Raw genomic sequence first — 16719 nt, 5'->3', positions numbered from 1 at the left:
TGTTTTTGAAGTTCCCCTGACTGTGGTACTTTGTCATAGCAGCCCTAGGAGATTAATACACTTCCCTCCCTGCTACACACACCTCCACATGCACACGTATACTTCCACATGCACACATACACCTCCACATGGACATGCACACCTCCATATGCACACACATGCACACCTCCATATGCACACACACACCTTCACATGCACATGCACACCTCCATATACACACACACCTCCACCTGCACACACACTTCACATGCACTTGCACACTTCCACCTGTGCACACACACACCACATGCACACACACACCTCCACATGCACACGCACACCTCCACATGCACAGATACACCTCCACCTGGACACACACACACTTCCACATGCACACACACACCTCCACCCGCGCACACACACCTCCACATGCACAGATACACCTCCACCTGCACACACACACCTCCACCTGCACACATACCTGCACCTGCACATGCACACCTCCACCTGCACATGCACACCTCCACATGCACATGCACACTTCCACCTGCACACATACACCTCCACCTGCACACACACCTCCACCTGCACACGCACACATCCACATGCACAGATGCACCTCTACCTGCACACACACACACCTCCACATGCACACAAACACCTCCACATGCACACGCACACCTCCACATGCACAAATACACCTTCACCTGCACACGCACACCTCCACATGCACACGCACGCTTCCACCTGCCCACATACACCTCCACCTGCACACGCACACCTCCACATGCACAGGTACACCTCCACATGCACACACACACCTCCACATGCACACACACACCTCCACATGCACAGATACACTTCCACGTGCACACGCACACCTCCACCGGCACACACACACCTCCACCGGCACACGCACACTTCCACCGGCACACGCACACTTCCACCTGCACAGATACACCTCCACCTGCACAGATACACCTCCATCTGCGCACACACACCCCTCCACCTGCACATACACACCTCCACATGCACAGATACACCTCCACCTGCACACACACACCTCCACCTGCACACACACACTTCCACCTGCACACACACACCTCCAGCTGCACACGCAAACCTCCATATGCACAGGTACACCTCATGCACACACACCTTCACATGCATATGCACACCTCTACATGCACAGATACACCTCCACATGCACACACACACCTCCACATGCACACACACACCTCCACATGTACACACACACCTCCACATGCACACACACACCTCCATATGCACAGATACACCTCCATATGCACAGATACACCTTCACATGGGCACACACACACCTCCACGTGCACACACACCTCCATATGCACACACACCTCCACATGCACAGATATACCTCCACCTGCACACACACACCTTCACATGCACACACACAGCTCCACATGCACACGCACACCTCCACCTGCACACACACACCTTCACACGCACACACACGCCTCCATATACACACACATACTTCCACCTGCACACACACACCTTCACACGCACACACACGCCTCCATATACACACACATACTTCCACCTGCACACACACACCTTCACACGCACACACACGCCTCCATATACACACACATACTTCCACCTGCACACACACATCTTCACATGCACACGCACACCTCCACCTGCACACACACACCTCCACCTGCACACACACACCTTCACATGCACACACACACCTCCACATGTACACGCATACCTCCATATGGACACACACACCTTCACATGCACACACACACCTCCATATACACACACATACTTCCCCCTGCACACACACACCTTCACCTGCACACGCACACCTCCACATGCACACGCACGCTTCCACCTGGACACACATACTTCCATCTCCACACACACACCTCCACCTGCATACATACATTTCCACATGCACACGTACATATTAGACTCAAGATGAGAACTTCTTTAAGAAAGCAAGAAATGGAGAGATATTAAAGCAGAGTAAGGGCGGCAGGGGGTGTAAGGGAGCTTCCCAGAAAGTCACATTCTATTTATTCATAAGCTGGGTCTGTCTAATGGTATTTTGGACATTCCGAGAAAGATGCTAATCTCAAGGGTGAGAGGGGAGCAAGGTCGGCACGAAGAGCCAATATCTGTTTCTCAGTTTTTCAGTATTTCAGCTGAGTAGCTACAGCTTCCCTGCCACTTTGTTGTCCCCTCCCTTTGTAGACTTGCCCCTTTTGCCCAGGTAGGGGTTTTGTTCTTCTAGCCTGGAGTTTTGTGTAGGGTGTATGTGTAGGGGAGGGGGCGGGGGAGCCATCAATGAGAGCCAGTTTTCCAGAGAAAGGGCAGTGACCAGTTTTCCTATCCTTTCTCTGGCTTTTTCCAACCAGGCCAAGTGGGACACTTGTGAGGTCTTGAAATTCCACCTCTCTTTAGGCCCGAGACGCCATGGGCCCTCTCAGCCAGACGGCCTGGACGTTTCCATCTCTTGTAACATTTCCGGTCTGTAACGGTCTGGGGGTAGAGGAGGGGGCTCGGCTTTGAGGTCTGCCTCCCTCAGTGAGTTTCAGGGTGCCTGGGGGAGGCAGGAAGTGGTATCTCGCAGCTCCTGTTTTGATCTTGTTTGGCTTATTCTTCTAACCATGGGAGCCAGGGGGTGCTCCCACCCTTTCTGCTTCCTGTGTTACTCAGCTGGGGCTTGCAAAAGCAAAAAGTGTTGCCAAAAATAATTTTTTAAAGTGCCTCCTGCTATTAATGTTTTTCCTAACGTCTCATGTGAGGGAAAGCAGAGAGTCAGGGATTTGGCAACTACAATAAGCACAGGGCTTTGTGACCGATGGAAGACGTGGAGAAAGACTTCTACTGTTTGAGCTTTGAAGTAACTGGTAAAATGCTGCATTCTGCTGTGACCTGTTCATTGTCAATCCACAGGTCCTGAAATCAACTGGCTCTACACCTACCTCCTCTGGTTCACATCTTCCGCTCCGCACATTTGCCTTTGCCCAAACTCTTTCTATGCAGAATGCAGTCAAACCTACCAAGTTTAAGGTTTATCTTGCTATATTTTGGGAAGAAAACAGGCCTAAGGCAATATTCTTAAATTTTTCCCAGTCTCCTACCCTTTTGGGGTATTTCCTCTCTCCCCATTCCATAGTATGGCTTTAATCCAATATTTTACCTCTTTCAACTGTTTTTGTATTGGCCCAACCCCAGATTACTTTTCCATTCGTGTTGCAACGGAAGACAATTTACGATAGCCCCTTCAGTGGGGATGAAGGGCCACCCAAGTCTGGAGCTTGAACGAAACCTCTTTCCATAGCTCTGCTTTTCTGGACTCCCCAAGACGTCACAAAAGTCGCAGCCAAGTTGTTGCAAATGGGGCATGTAGTTTGCTGGTCTGAGCCCCAGGACTCCCCACACTGAAGCCCAGTGTTACAGTATGTGGGAAGAAGCACTTTTTACAGGCCTACTGCTGACGTTCTAGGCAGTTAGACCCCGGGACCCCAGGGCTCAGAGGGCATATAACCCCCAGTGAAGAGAGGAGCAAGGCGGAGGCCATACACACCTGGTGCCGATCCGAGGTCTTCAGCTCCTGCTTCTGCGTGGTTTTCCCCTGCCTCTGATCTGCTCTCCAGAGACACCACCACCTCACCACGGAAGCACCAGCCCACAGCTCATCTCTCTGCTCTAGCAGAGGTTGCTTAGGGCTTGCAACCAATCCCCGCTGCGCTGTCATCTCAAGATCTTAATTCCACGATGCAAATCTTCAAACCCAAGTCTGCCCTGCTCTCGTTTTTGTATTGCACAATATTGAAAGCTTGCTTTCTCTGCTAGTAGAGCTGTTTCTGCCCTGAAGGTTGGACCCTGTTCAGGGCCCCAGGGCCTATGGTATCCAAAAGGCCCAGAGACACAGTGGAGGGAGCTGATCCTTGGGGTTCTAATAGGGAGTTTGTGGTGAGTTCTCAGCATGTGAAGTTGTAAATTCAAATTTATGAAGGTCAAATGGCAAAAATAAAGGTCTGAACCAGTTCTGGCCACTTTCTTCCCATTATTTTCCCCAGATACCACAGTTTGGGGCTATACTTTTATTAAAGTTGAGGCTTTCATGGAAGAGATAGAGAGTTGAATTGCCTTATTTTAAGGGAAACAATAGCTGTTAACTGAAAAAGTCTGAGACTGTTTTTCTTTAAAACTGGAAGCTAGGGGGTTGGTGGGGAGGAGGGATGAAGAAGAGAAGGGTGAGGATTGGGAGGGGTGAGAAGAAGGGAGGGAGAAAACCACAACCAAGGAAACTTCTGCTCTTGGGCTGGTGCATGGGGTGAAACTCCTCCTTGGAGACAAACCCAGAAATGTCTGTTAATATATCCCCCCTCATTCCCATAAAACTTGCTTTGATTCAAGCTCTGGTTGTGTCTTACCTGGGATATTACAAGACTCTCAACTCCCCCAGTCCCAGCTTGGAGCCAGGGTTCTTATTGCTAGAAGTTAGAGAATCCTTGAAACCTCCCTGCCCCTTTTATTTTGAGACAGGATCTTGCTCTGTTACCGCATGCAGGAGTACAGTGGTGCAGCCTGGACCTCCTGGGCTCAAGCGATCCTCCTGCCTCAGCCTCCCAAGTAGCTGGGACTATAGATGTGTACTACCGTGCGCGGCTAATTTTTTTTTTTTTTTTTTTAAAGTAGAGATGAGGTCTCACTATGTTGCCCAGGCTGGTCTTGATCACTCAAGTGATCCTTCTGCCTTGGCTCCCCAAAGTGTTGGGATTACAAGTGTGAGACACTGCATCCAGTTGGAAGTTAGAGAACCTTTTAAGACACAGATCTGATCATTCACAAGTCATTTCCTCAGATAGTAATTGCATACTTTCTAAGGATGAGCCAGACATTGCTAAGTGTAGAACTCTAAACCTCAATAAGGCATAGTTCCGTTCCTACTCAGCTTATTACCTACAGCAGTGTTTCTCAAGCTGGGTAGCATGCATTCTAATGGATCTGTGATTTTATATATTTACATATATGGGTTTCCTTTAAAAATGGGTCCATGCATTATTCAAGTTTGAAATACCTTGTTCAACAGAAAACGTTTAAGACCTATAATTCTAAAGACCTGTCCGAGATCCTTTCTTTGGCACTACTTTGACATACCTTCTTTTCAGCCATACTTTCCATACCCAATTCTTTGCCATACATAGGCCTGTAATCATTCCAATTCCTTTACCTTAAACACTCTTCTACTTTCTGCTTTTTTTCCTCATCATCACTCTTGCTTCTCTACTGGTGAGCTCCTACTCATCTTTCAAGATTCAGCTAAAATGGTTTCTTTCCTTTATTTTTATTTTTTGAGACAGAATCTTGCTCTGTCACACAGGCTGGAGTGCAGTGGCACAATCTCAGCTCACTGCAACCTCTAGCTCCTGGGTTCAAGCGATTCTTGTGTCTCAGCCTCCCGAGTAGCTGGGACTTCAGGCATGTACCATCACGCTCAGCTAATTTTTGTATTTTTAGTAGAGACGGGTTTTCACCATGTTGGCCAGGCTGGTCTTGAACTCCTGGCCTCAAGTGGTCTCTCCACCTTGGCCTCCCAAAGTGCTGGGATTATAGGCATGAGCTGCCGTGCCTGGCTAGGTTTCCTTCCTTTAAAGCCTTCCCTATTCCACCTCAGGCAGAATAATTGCTGCCTTCTTTCTCTTTTCCCTGCATCATGCTGTATGCACTGCTGCTATAGCCTTATTATACTGTTTTGGTGTTATTTATTACATGTCTCTGTCTTCATGGCTGGACTGTGAGCTCCTCAAGAGTTAGGACCATAATGCTTTTTGTCCCTGTAGCACAAGACCCAGCACAGAGTTGGAACTTATCAAATGACTGTCAAACAAATGAGCAAGATGATCTCAATTTAGTTCAGGACCAGAAACCACCTCACATGCACAGCTGTCTGCCAGAAGTTCCTACTCTCCATGAAAATGACCTAACAGTCAGGAGCCCTGACCGTGGTTTGAAAAATCCAGGTACAATGTCTGACATGAGGAGCAGAGCTGAGCTTAGGAAGTCTTTTTTTACATCGCTGCAACTTCTCAGTTTTGTTCCATACTCTCCCATCATCTTTCTTTCTCTGCTCAAGCCATCTTTGAGGTAGGGTGAGATGTCACACAGGCCGGTGAGGTTGTGTGCTCCATCTCTTTCCACCTGGTGCTTTATGCTTTGGTGGTGTCAAGCTGCTTGTAGCTCATACTAATACATGAATTTATAATATATACTAATTTACAGGTTTCAACATGGGGATTCTGAGGAACCTTGGGAATCCCCAAGACCCTTTTAAGGGATGAGCAAAGTCTTACTTTTTCTAATGACGTATTTGTGTAAGACTGAATTTTTCTTTATGTTTAAACCAATAGAATGAATACAGAAGTAAATAGGAGAATCTAGTTGTCTTTTTTTCAGCCAGACATTAAAAATATTTGCAAAAGGGTAAAGCAATGACACTCCTGTCACTAATTTTGTTTTTGAAAATGGTTCTTTTTCTTTTTTGAGATAGAGTTTCACTCCTGTTGCCCAGGCTGGAATGCAGTGGTGCAATCTTGGCTCACTGCAACCTCTGCCCCTGGGGCTCAAGAGATTCTCCTGCCTCAGCCTCCCGAGTTGCTGAGACTATAGGTGCATGCAAATGCACCTGGCTAATTTTTTGTATTTTTAGTAGAGACAAGGTTTTGCCATGTTGCCCAGGCTGGTCTTGAACTCTTGAGCTCAAGTGATCTGCCTGCCTTGGCCTCCCAAAGTGCTGGGATTACAGGTGTGAGCCATTGTGCCCAGACTGTTTTTCTTAAAACATGTAATTTAGATTAGCATGAAATATTTTACTATCATTTTAAAATTAATAATTCTTTCTCAATTTCTGTCTTAATTTCTTCTTTCTTCTTTCTTTTTCTTTTTCTTTTCTTTCTTTTTTTTTTTTTTTTTGTGAGAGGGAGTCTTGCCTTGTCACTCAGGCTGGAGTGCAGTGTCACGATCTTGGCTCACTGCAACCTCCATCTCTTGGGCTCAAGTGATTCTCGTGGCCCAGCCTCCGGAGTAGCTGAGATTACAGGTGTGCACCACCACGCCTGGCTAATTTTTGTATTTTTAGTAGAGACAGGGTTTTGCCATGTTGGCTGGGCTGGTCTCTAACTCCTGACCTCAGGTGATCTTCCTGCATTGGCCTTCCAAAGTGCTGGGACTTACAGGTGTGAGGCACTGCGCCTGGCCAACTGTTTTAATTTCTAATATGGTAAATATAAACATTTCTTATATATTTTCAATAATTGAAAAAGTATAAAGGAATCCTGAAATAAAAAAATTGGAGAACCATTTTATTAGACTGTGTCATGCCTTTAATTTTTTTTTTTTTTTTTTTTTTGAGATGGATTGTTGCTCTTTTGCCCAGGCTGGAGTGCAATGAGGTGATCTCAGCTCACTGCAAACTCCGCCTTCTTGGTTCAAGCGATTCTCCTGCCTCAGCCTCCTAAGTAGCTGGGATTACAGGCATGTGCAACCACACCCAGCTAATACTTTTGTATTTTTAGTAGAGACGGGTTTTCGCCCTGTTGACCAGGCTGGTCTTGAATTCCTGACCTCAGGTGATCCACCCACCTCGGCCTCCCAAAGTGCTGGGATTACAGGTGTGAGCCACCATGCCCGGCCTTGCCTTTAGATCTTTGCCTGTACCCCAACTAGAATACTATTTCTGCTTCTATATTTTCCTGGCAAATGCTTATATAAACATTCCCCTGGCTCTTTTCTTCTCTGGAGTCACTCATTCCTTCTTGTATTTTCCTATATCTTGAAAACATTTCTTTTATTTTTCATGTTTTTGTATTGTTTAGTCATGAGTCTTTCTTACAAAACCATGAGCCTTCTCAAAGCAAGAACCCTATCTAAATAATCTCATTATTTCTAGTGCTAGTCCAGTGTTCCGTAGAGGACATAACCTATGAATATTGTACATTGAATGGACCGAAATCAAAGGCCTGAATTTTAGCTCCAGATCTGCCACTAACTAGCTGTGTGACTTTTGGCAAGTTACTTGACCCCTATGAAACTCAGTGTCCTCCTGGGCAAAATAAGAGTAATAGACCAGACTGTCTCTAAGGTCCCTTCCCACTCTGATATTTTCATTTGGACTGAGTGTGTACATGGCATGCTAGTTTGGATAAATATCGGTGTGAATCCCATACAAAAATATTTGGCATTTACCATATTCAGTAATATAAACTATGTTGGGGTCTTCCTTCATTCCTTCCAACAAATTAAAAAATGGGAATTCTTGCCACTTTTGGTTCTGGGTCTTCCTTGGATATGTAGCACCATGACCCTCAGGTGATGACCCATATATTTATTGTGACCTGTTTGACTTCTAGGTCTGAGCACCATCACCCTCATCTTCTGCCTCTTCCCAGCTCACTTTTCAGTAGTGACAAAACCCTTTCTCTTACTGTGATGATGTGGAAAGAAAAATGAGATGGGAACACATAGAAGCCCATGAGTTTTGTTCAAAAAAAATTTCATTCCCTTACCTTCCAAGAGCTGTCAGAGGCCTGAATCAGAGTGGACAGTAGGTCTTGGAGAATCACCATTTTCTGTTTTAGGACCAGCTCTCTTTGTAGGGCCTCCTGGGGGTGCGGGAACAAAGTGCAAGAGGGTAAGATTAGCCTGGAGGATCGGGGATAGGTGGGTGGAGGAACTGAGGGGAGAGGTCACATGCCACTTACTTTGAGGTAATCAGAAAGCTGGATGATTTCCTGGAGAGAAAGAACAAGGGTATTGAAAATGTCTCTAAGTCCCCTGAAACCCTGTGACATAAAACCTACACCTGGGTTGGCTTGTGTAGAGGAAACCTCTTCTGCTTTGGCTCTGACAGGGTCCATTTAGTCCCCATGTCTATGCTCAGTACCTCCTTGCCATCCAGGAAGAAGATGCCCCTCCATCCCAGCCAAGTTTATCATGGAATTCCAGAATGTCAGAGCTTAATACTTTCTGATTCGACCCCTTCAAAGTGAATATGTGCTTACCTTATCCAGAACTGCAACTCCGTAACTGGAAAGAGAAGAAATTAAAAATAATGATAATGGACCAAAGAATCAAGTCAGGAGGCAGTGGGTTGATTCCTTCTGAAATCCCTTCTGAAGAGCCAGTAGGGTGGGGAAGGGCTTCCTCTTTCTTAATTAAGGTGGACATGAAAATTCATTGTGTTCTCTCTAGAGAGGAATGAATGGGATGTGAGAGGGTTAGGGTCAGGAACTCACTTGGTTTGCTGACTGGCATCATTCTTAATTGTTGGTCCTTCTGCCTTTGTCTGAGTACCTGAGAGATAGAGGATAAGTTGATTTAGAACTTATGGGAAGGAAATGAGGGAAGTGGGAAGGGGCAGGGACTCTCCATTGCCAGTGAGCTGGGACAGCTGTCTCAGGATTCTCTGCAGGCCCTGTGGAGTGAGGGAGGCTCTGCTCTTACCACGGTGGTGTTTGGGTGGCTTCTTGATGGGAGGGTCCTGTGGAGGAAGGCCCCCAGCCTGTGAGGAGAGGTGGTCAGTCAGATCCCTGCAGATGCCTGAGGGAGGAGGATGCTGGGCTGGAAGGACCTCAGAGCTGGTGCCTGCCACCTGGAAGGCAAGTGGGGAATGCTGAAAACCACTGCCTGGAGCCTCTTGAAAGATTCTCTTGATGATTTCAGAAGGAAGAACCAACCATCATGTCTGTTACGGACTGAATGTTTATTGTCCCCCCACCCAAATTTGTGTGTTGAAATCCTAACTCCCAATGTGATAGTATTGGGAAGTGGAGTCTTTGAGAAATAATTAAGTCAGAGAAGGGAGCCCTCATGAGTGGGATTCGTGCTGTTATAAGAAGAGACATGAGAGCTTGCTTTCTGTCTCTGGTCTCTGCCTTGTGAGGACACAATGAGAAGAAAACCATCTGCACAGTGGGAAGAGTGCTCTCATCAGACACCAGATCTGTAGGATCCGTGGTCTTAGACCTCCAGACTCCAGAATTGTAATAAATAAATTTCTGTTATTTAAGCCACCCAGTCTGTGGTAATTCATTACAGGACAAGGACAATGTTTCAGGTCCACAAAATCAAAGTAGCCCACTCAAGCTTTCAGAGCCACACGGGCTTCTCCTGCTCCTGACATCCTTGTCCTGACTGGCAGGCATGGTCCTCCTCAGGCCAGGCAAATGTGGAGCTGTACTTTTCTCCAGTTTTTCTCTCTAGAATCTCTAGTTGTTGTTGTTGTTTTTTCCCCCTCTCTCTCTCTACCTTGTTTGGTTTTGGCCACTTAGATAGCCAGCATGGTGATATGGAAAGAGAACTGGTCTGAGTGGCCACTAAGGGGATCTGGGTTCAGATCCCATCTTTTCTAGGTCTCAGTCTTCTGTCTGTGTAGTGAGGAGTTTGGAATAGATAATCTATAAGATTCCTTCCATATTCGAAGGAAAACTTCCTTTCTCTTAGTAACAGCTAGAAAATCATTGAGGTTTTGTGTGAAGACTAGGTAAAGTGGGGAGTTGTGGGGAGGTTTTTTGCTTTAGTAAACAGTTTGTTTTCTTTTGCAACTGGGCTCTGGGATCATTGCTCTGAACAGTATCTCCTATTGAGCATAACAGATCCACTAGTTAAGAAGCCGTAATGGAGTACCCACTCTGGGTAGGACACAATGCCAAGCATTTCCACGGAACATAGTGGACACATCCCTGCTGTCAACATGCTCACAACCTCAGTAGGAAGACACAGATGGTTTGCTGGCCAACGTCATCTCAGCATACCCTGGTTTTTGCCAACACTGTTCCTTTCCAGGCCAGACTAATGGGCCCTCTAAGGGTTACACAATCTTGGAAGATTTTAACCTCACAAGGCCCGTAGACAGCAGGGGTGGCCTGGAGAAGCCAGGGAAGGCTTCCTGGACCAGATGAGGCTGTAGCCGAGTGATTTAATAGAATTGGAATAACACCAGAGAAAGAGAGAAGAGTGGGCACAACAGCCTTGCAGAAGAAGAGAGGACAGATATGTCTGTGTGTGTGTCAAAAGGATTGGCCTGTGTACTTGGCATATAATAAACTTTCAGTAAATATTTGGTGACTGATGGATGAATGAATGCTATAAGATAGCTGTAGAAGATATGTGTATATTGCCTAAGTTTGAACTGATATAGGTGTTAGCTTTGGAATTATTTTTATTTGTTTTATTTTAAGTTTTTTAGAGATAGGGTCTCCCTTTGTTGCCCAGGCTGGAGTACAATGGTGTGATCATAGCTTATTGCCGCTTTAAACTCCTGTGTTCAAGTAATCCTCCCATCTTTGCCTCCTGATTAGTTAGGACTACAGGTGTGCACCACCATGCCTGGCTAGTTTGTAAAGTTTTTGATAGAGACAGGGACTTGTCTCTATCAAAAAACTGGTCTCGAACTCCTGGCCTCAAGTGATCCTCTTGTCTTGGCCTTCCAAAGTGCTGGGATTACAGGTATGAGCCAACATGCCCAGCCTGGAATTGTTTTTAAAAATTATTTTTTTCTCTCTTACAAGTCAAGTGCAGAACAAAAAGAGCTAAACAAACAAAAACACAACAGCAAAAATCTCTGAATAAGTAGCTGTTGGCAACTTTACTATAAGAAGCTCTTAGCAACTTTACTATATGACTGAGGAAGGACTTAATTTAGATCACTTTTAGCGACCTTGAGCCCACCCACCCTCCTTGTCCAGAGAGGGTCCCGGAGCACAGAGCAGTATGTCCCTTGACATGGCCCACCTGCTCTCTGGGAGAAGAGATCCTGCTGGCACAAGACAAAGGTTCCTTGAGGACAGTCACCTGGCCTGGCCGCCTGGAGGGCCCTTGCTCCCTGGCCTGGGGACGGTGCGCCTTGCCTTTCTCCTCTAGCTCCAGGTTCCTCCTCCTGAAGAACTGCTGCAGTCGAGCTCTCTGGAGCTGCTCTCTCTGCTGGATCCTCAGCGTCTTCCCCACCTGGCGGCAAGTGGTCACATTGGGACGGCAGCGGCGGCTTTCACGGGTCTCTTGCCTGCGCTCACACTTGGCCTCATAGCTCTCAGCCCACCGGGCCAAGCCAGGGGAGGGCCTAGGGTCTGGGCTGATCATGATGACCTCCAAGCACCTGTTGCACTTGGCTTCCCGTTCCTGGAATAGATGCCTGGATCTGCCAAATGCCAAGAGGGAGGAGAAGGGGAGGGGTCAGAAGATGGGCAGAAAAATGACTATCTCCCTAGACCAGGGGGCAGAAATAGCACAGAGTTCTATCCATGTGGGTTGAAAACTGAGGACATGGTGGTATCAAACTGGGAGTCAGGACTCTTGGGCTCAGTCTCTAATGAATTAATACAACCTTGTAACAGCGATTTCCTGCTCTTCTCTAGCTGATGTTTCCCCTTTGTAAAGTAAAACGGTCTCTATGGCTGCCACTTACTCCTTGACTGAACATCTTACCATGCCTCTAAGTCAGGGGAACATGATAAATAATTGATTAAAATAATAATGAGCTTATAGCCTCTTGGATGGCAGGTGTGTGTTCATTTTCCAGACTTCTAGAGAAACAGCCTAGTGAGCCCCTCTGCCCTCTTATCCCCCAGTTGAAAAAGAAAGTCAGTATCTTTACTGCTGTCTTGGTCCAAGCTGTTACTAACATAGTTGAGTGACACTTCTCAAGATCTGGAGGGCTAACCACACCCCACTCAGGTGGTGACCAGTCCTGTGACCAGCACCCGCTGCTCTCTTCTTGACTTTTAGCAACTAACTTATGAGTCTGGACCTGGCATGGTTTAGGAGGAAACCCTACCCTAATTCCTCCAACCTGCTGTGCTGACAATGGTCCATGGGCCCCCCACTCCAAGCTCAGGACTCGGCCATGTCTCTCAGGTGCAGATCAAGTTCAATCAGTATTGACTGAGCATCTGCCACATGCCTAGTGCTGGCCTAAACCCATTTCAGAGCATCTGGCTCCAATACTCTTGGAGATGAGGGTTCCATTTCTTTAGGATCACCTTCTTGTCAGGGCTAATTCTGGTGCCAAGTCTGCTTTCCTTTGCCAAGACACAGATTGTGCCATCCAAACCCACAAGCACATGAATTAGACCTTAATAAGGCTGCTGCAAACAGAAAAGAAACAAAACAAAAATAGTAATCAGAAGTTTCCAGGGAGCCAGGCTTGGTGTAGGGGCCACAGGATGTCCCTCTGCATGGCTTTACCTGGTATTCACATAGCATTCAGACCCAAATCCCCTTTTCCTTCTCTGTGCCTTTCTCTTTCCTACTCTTCCCCACCTACCTTCTGCAGTTTATCCTACTAGAACCCTCTGGTCACTTTGCTGAGTTGGGCTGGACTTGGATTAGCTGGATCCTGAGCGTTGGAAATTCTGTGTCCTGCCTCCTCTGATCACTGGAGTCAGACCAGGGACTGATGAAGGAAGAGGGACTCCCCCTCACAGCTGCTGCTGCTTCTCTTCCTCCCACGACCTCATTACCCACCACCCTGGGAGGAGGGTATCTCAGCTTCACCAACCAGCAGGCGTTTGCTAGCTGTAACCCCTCGGGGTTTATTTATAGGCCAAACAGACTCAACAGGTAGCAGAGTCTCTGCCCCTTTACTGGGACTTCGCTATCCTGGCTCAGTCTGGAATTCTCTGCAGGATTCTTGTTTTCTCTCTGATCCTACCACTCATTCCCCAGGGTCATGGGTGGTACAGTCTTCTTCCCTGAGAGGAGTTTTGGGTGGTCAAGCCCTGAACACTCAAATGCCTGACTCTTGAGGGTTGGAGGAGCATACTCTGGTGTCAGGCAGCATTGATTCCAAACAGAAATGTGAGGTTGTTAATGTTTGTCCTCTACATACCCATTCTGAATGGCTCTCTTCTTTCTTTAGGTGTTTCTACTTACTCCTTCTTGGATAAGGGTGGGAGTGGGCATAGGGGATGGTCCCTTGACTTTCTCCCTGCCACTTTCTTTATTTAGAGACTTAAAAAAAAGGGTCTGGGCCAGGCGCGGTGGCTCAAGCCTGTAATCCCAGCACTTTGGGAGGCCGAGACGGGTGGATCACGAGGTCAGGAGATCGAGACCATCCTGGCTAACACGGTGAAACCCCATGTCTACTAAAAAATACAAAAAAAAAACTAGCCGGGCGAAGTGGCGGGTGCCTGTAGTCCCAGCTACTCGGGAGGCTGAGGCAGGAGAATGGCGTGAACCCGAGAGGAGGAGCTTGCAGTGAGCTGAGATCCGGCCACTGCACTCCAGCCTGTGTGACAGAGCAAGACTCCGTCTCAAAAAAAAAAAAAAAAAAAAAAAAGGGTCTGACAGACCCATGTCTGTTGTTATAAATGACTGAATGGAGGAGACCCAGGATTATGTGCATGTGAACTCCATCTCTGGAACCTACACTCACAGCATCCCTGAGTCACAGCCCCTGGCTATTCTGCCATGGATTGCAGTGGAGAACCCTGGCTCTTGGAGTCACACTGTGTGGACTCATATCCTGGCTCTGTCACCTACTACCTGTGTGTGGTTTTAGGTAAGCTATTAAACATCTCTAAGCCCCAGTCTCTTCATTTATAAAATGGGGCTAGATTGGCTGGGCGCGGTGGCTCACGCCTGCAATCCCAGCACTCTGTGAGGCTGAGGCGGGTGGATCATGAGGTCAGGAGATCGAGACCATCCTGGCTAACACAGTGAAACCCGGTCTATACTAAAAAATACAAAAAATTAGCCAGGCATAGTGGCGGCCTCCTGTAGTCCCAGCTACTCGGGAGGCTGAGGCAGGAGAATGGCGTGAACCCGGGAGGCGGAGCTTGCAGTGAGCCGAGATCGTGCCATTGCACTGCAGCACTCCGGCCTGGGCGACAAGCAAGACTCCATCTCAAAAATAAAATAAAATAAAATAAAATAAAATAAATAAAATAAAATAGGGCTAGAACCTGCCTTGTAGGTTATAAGGATTAAATGACATTTTTGCCATTAAAAGTAATGGCAAAAACCAAATATTATCCTTGTTATGCTGATGTTGGATATTGAAGACTTGGTGCTGTAAGACAAAGGCTCCAAGCTAAACGAGCACTCTTAAGACCAAGAATGCCTTCTCTCATCCTCTCAACCCTCTCTCTTTGACAGAGTATATTGTTTATCAGATTGAGGGGATGCTGGACCAAGGTTGGAGTCACATTTACTTCTCTGTTTCTTCTGACCCCGGGTTTGGGCTATAAGGAGAAAGGGCTTCTCTGTGATCTGGACATAATCACCATCCCAATTACACCAAGCAGAAAGGTAAGGAAGAGATGGGGTCTGCCTGTGTCACACATAAGTTGTGAGGTTCCCTCCCTGTTTGGCTCCAGCTTCCCGCCAGGTTTTGTAGTGGAGGCAGAACATTGAGAATCCTCCTACCTTCTTGCCATGAAGAGGAAAGGGCTATGGGGGAGAACACAGGGCCTGAGATGAGGTCTCTCTGGGCTTTCCACCTAGGCCACCCACCTTCATCCACTGAAACACACAGCTGCTCTGCTCACTGCTTCCTCGGGGCAGACATTGAGTCTTCTTACCCAAGAAAGGAGCTGCAGTGGAAATGGCTTCTTAGAGACGGGAGTGTTCCCAGATGCCTTGGCTACCACAACTGCTAGGATGTGGTGCAGCATGCTGCATAGAACCCTACCCCGGTTTCTGGGATATCTGGACCCTACTGACTTGCTTAAAAACAAGAAGGTATGCAGGATGGCTGACAGGGATAGGCTGCTAAAGAAAAGGGAACTGGTCCCTGTAGAGTTCAAAGAAAGATCACTGGGTCACTGCCCAGGCTTTCTGGCATCTCTGACATTCCCCCCTGGCAGCATGACTGGGCTCACTTAGAGCTTGGAGGAAGGGTTACTGGCTTGGAAGGCTCAGTCTGGTCTCTCAGGCTGCAGAGAGAGAACAGGGCATGGCTCCTCACCTGACTGTGGCTTGACATGCCTTTCCGAGTCTCGCTTTTACTTCCTGGCCGTGTGTGCAACAGACGCAATGAATGGCTTCCTGCATGGGTTGGCCTTCCTGGCCCAGAGCTCTCAGTGGGAACTGAGGGGAGAGGGGCCTACGCTTGAGCTGCCGGGAAGGCAGTCTTGTGTTCAGGGATCCCCGCTTTGAAGAAAACTATAAAAGGTCATTTAATTCATGCCCATATCACTGGGTAGCCTGAACTAAGTCATTTGACTTACTCCTAATCTAATGTAATCTAATCTAATCTACTGGAACAGAGGAGTGGTGCAAGCTGTACCCTGTGCCAAGGCTAGCACCACGGGAAACCAACACAGGATACTTTCTTGGTTACCCAAACCCCCAACACCCTTAAACTATGCCACCTGCTCTTTCTTCACCCAGGAGAGCTGGGATGGTAGAGCATCTTCTGCCCCACCCCAAAGTTGGAGTTCCCAAACCAGGACACAAAAGCATCCTCCTTCTCAGTTACCTCCGAGTCCCAGGCTCCGACTCAAGCCACTCAGGAAAGCATTCCAGCTCCTGGGCAGATCTTGGCTCTGGTCTCAGATGGAGCAAGACAGCAGATGGGTAAAGCACACGCTTTCAATCCATAGGTCTGGGCCCCATTAACACGTCCCTTCTTGGTACTGTCTTTCTTTTTGCACAGCAGCCTTGCTGAAACAGGAAACAGACAAAGCCACAAGGTTTGCAAACCCCGGTTCCTCTCTCTTGCTCTCTGGCATCATCTGAGTG

General features: G+C 47.4%; 2 protein-coding genes across 7 annotated transcripts in view; one reads left to right on the top strand and one right to left on the bottom strand.

Moving 5' to 3' along the window:
- C1H1orf74 (chromosome 1 C1orf74 homolog) overlaps positions 1-16719 on the top strand; it is a 108601-nt gene that overhangs the window by 13405 nt on the left and 78477 nt on the right. The window lies entirely within an intron of this gene.
- The window catches only part of LOC105484902 (TRAF3 interacting protein 3), a 26820-nt gene extending 10101 nt beyond the window's left edge, over positions 1-16719 (bottom strand). For 2 of the 6 annotated variants that reach the window (XR_989294.3, XR_011613644.1), the window contains exons 1-7: positions 16457-16719; positions 11773-12175; positions 9484-9631; positions 9276-9333; positions 9042-9066; positions 8742-8771; positions 8547-8642 (exon numbers count right to left, since the gene is read on the bottom strand). Coding sequence is in view for 4 of the 6 variants with exons in the window: in XM_011746996.3 (XP_011745298.1) it covers positions 8547-8642; positions 8742-8771; positions 9042-9066; positions 9276-9333; positions 9484-9631; positions 11773-12117 (702 nt within the window). In the remaining 2 variants the exon portion in view is untranslated. Of the gene's footprint in view, positions 1-3562; positions 3734-8546; positions 8643-8741; positions 8772-9041; positions 9067-9275; positions 9334-9483; positions 9632-11772; positions 12176-16456 lie in introns of those variants that run through there. The other 4 variants (XM_011746996.3, XM_011746994.3, XM_011746995.3 and 1 more) reach the window with 4 other exon arrangements.

Source organism: Macaca nemestrina, chromosome 1, assembly GCF_043159975.1.
Source record: "Macaca nemestrina isolate mMacNem1 chromosome 1, mMacNem.hap1, whole genome shotgun sequence".
Taxonomy (NCBI): Eukaryota; Metazoa; Chordata; class Mammalia; order Primates; family Cercopithecidae; genus Macaca; species Macaca nemestrina.
The sequence above is the reverse complement of the archived record's forward strand: the minus strand, read 5'-3'. Positions and strand labels throughout refer to the sequence as shown.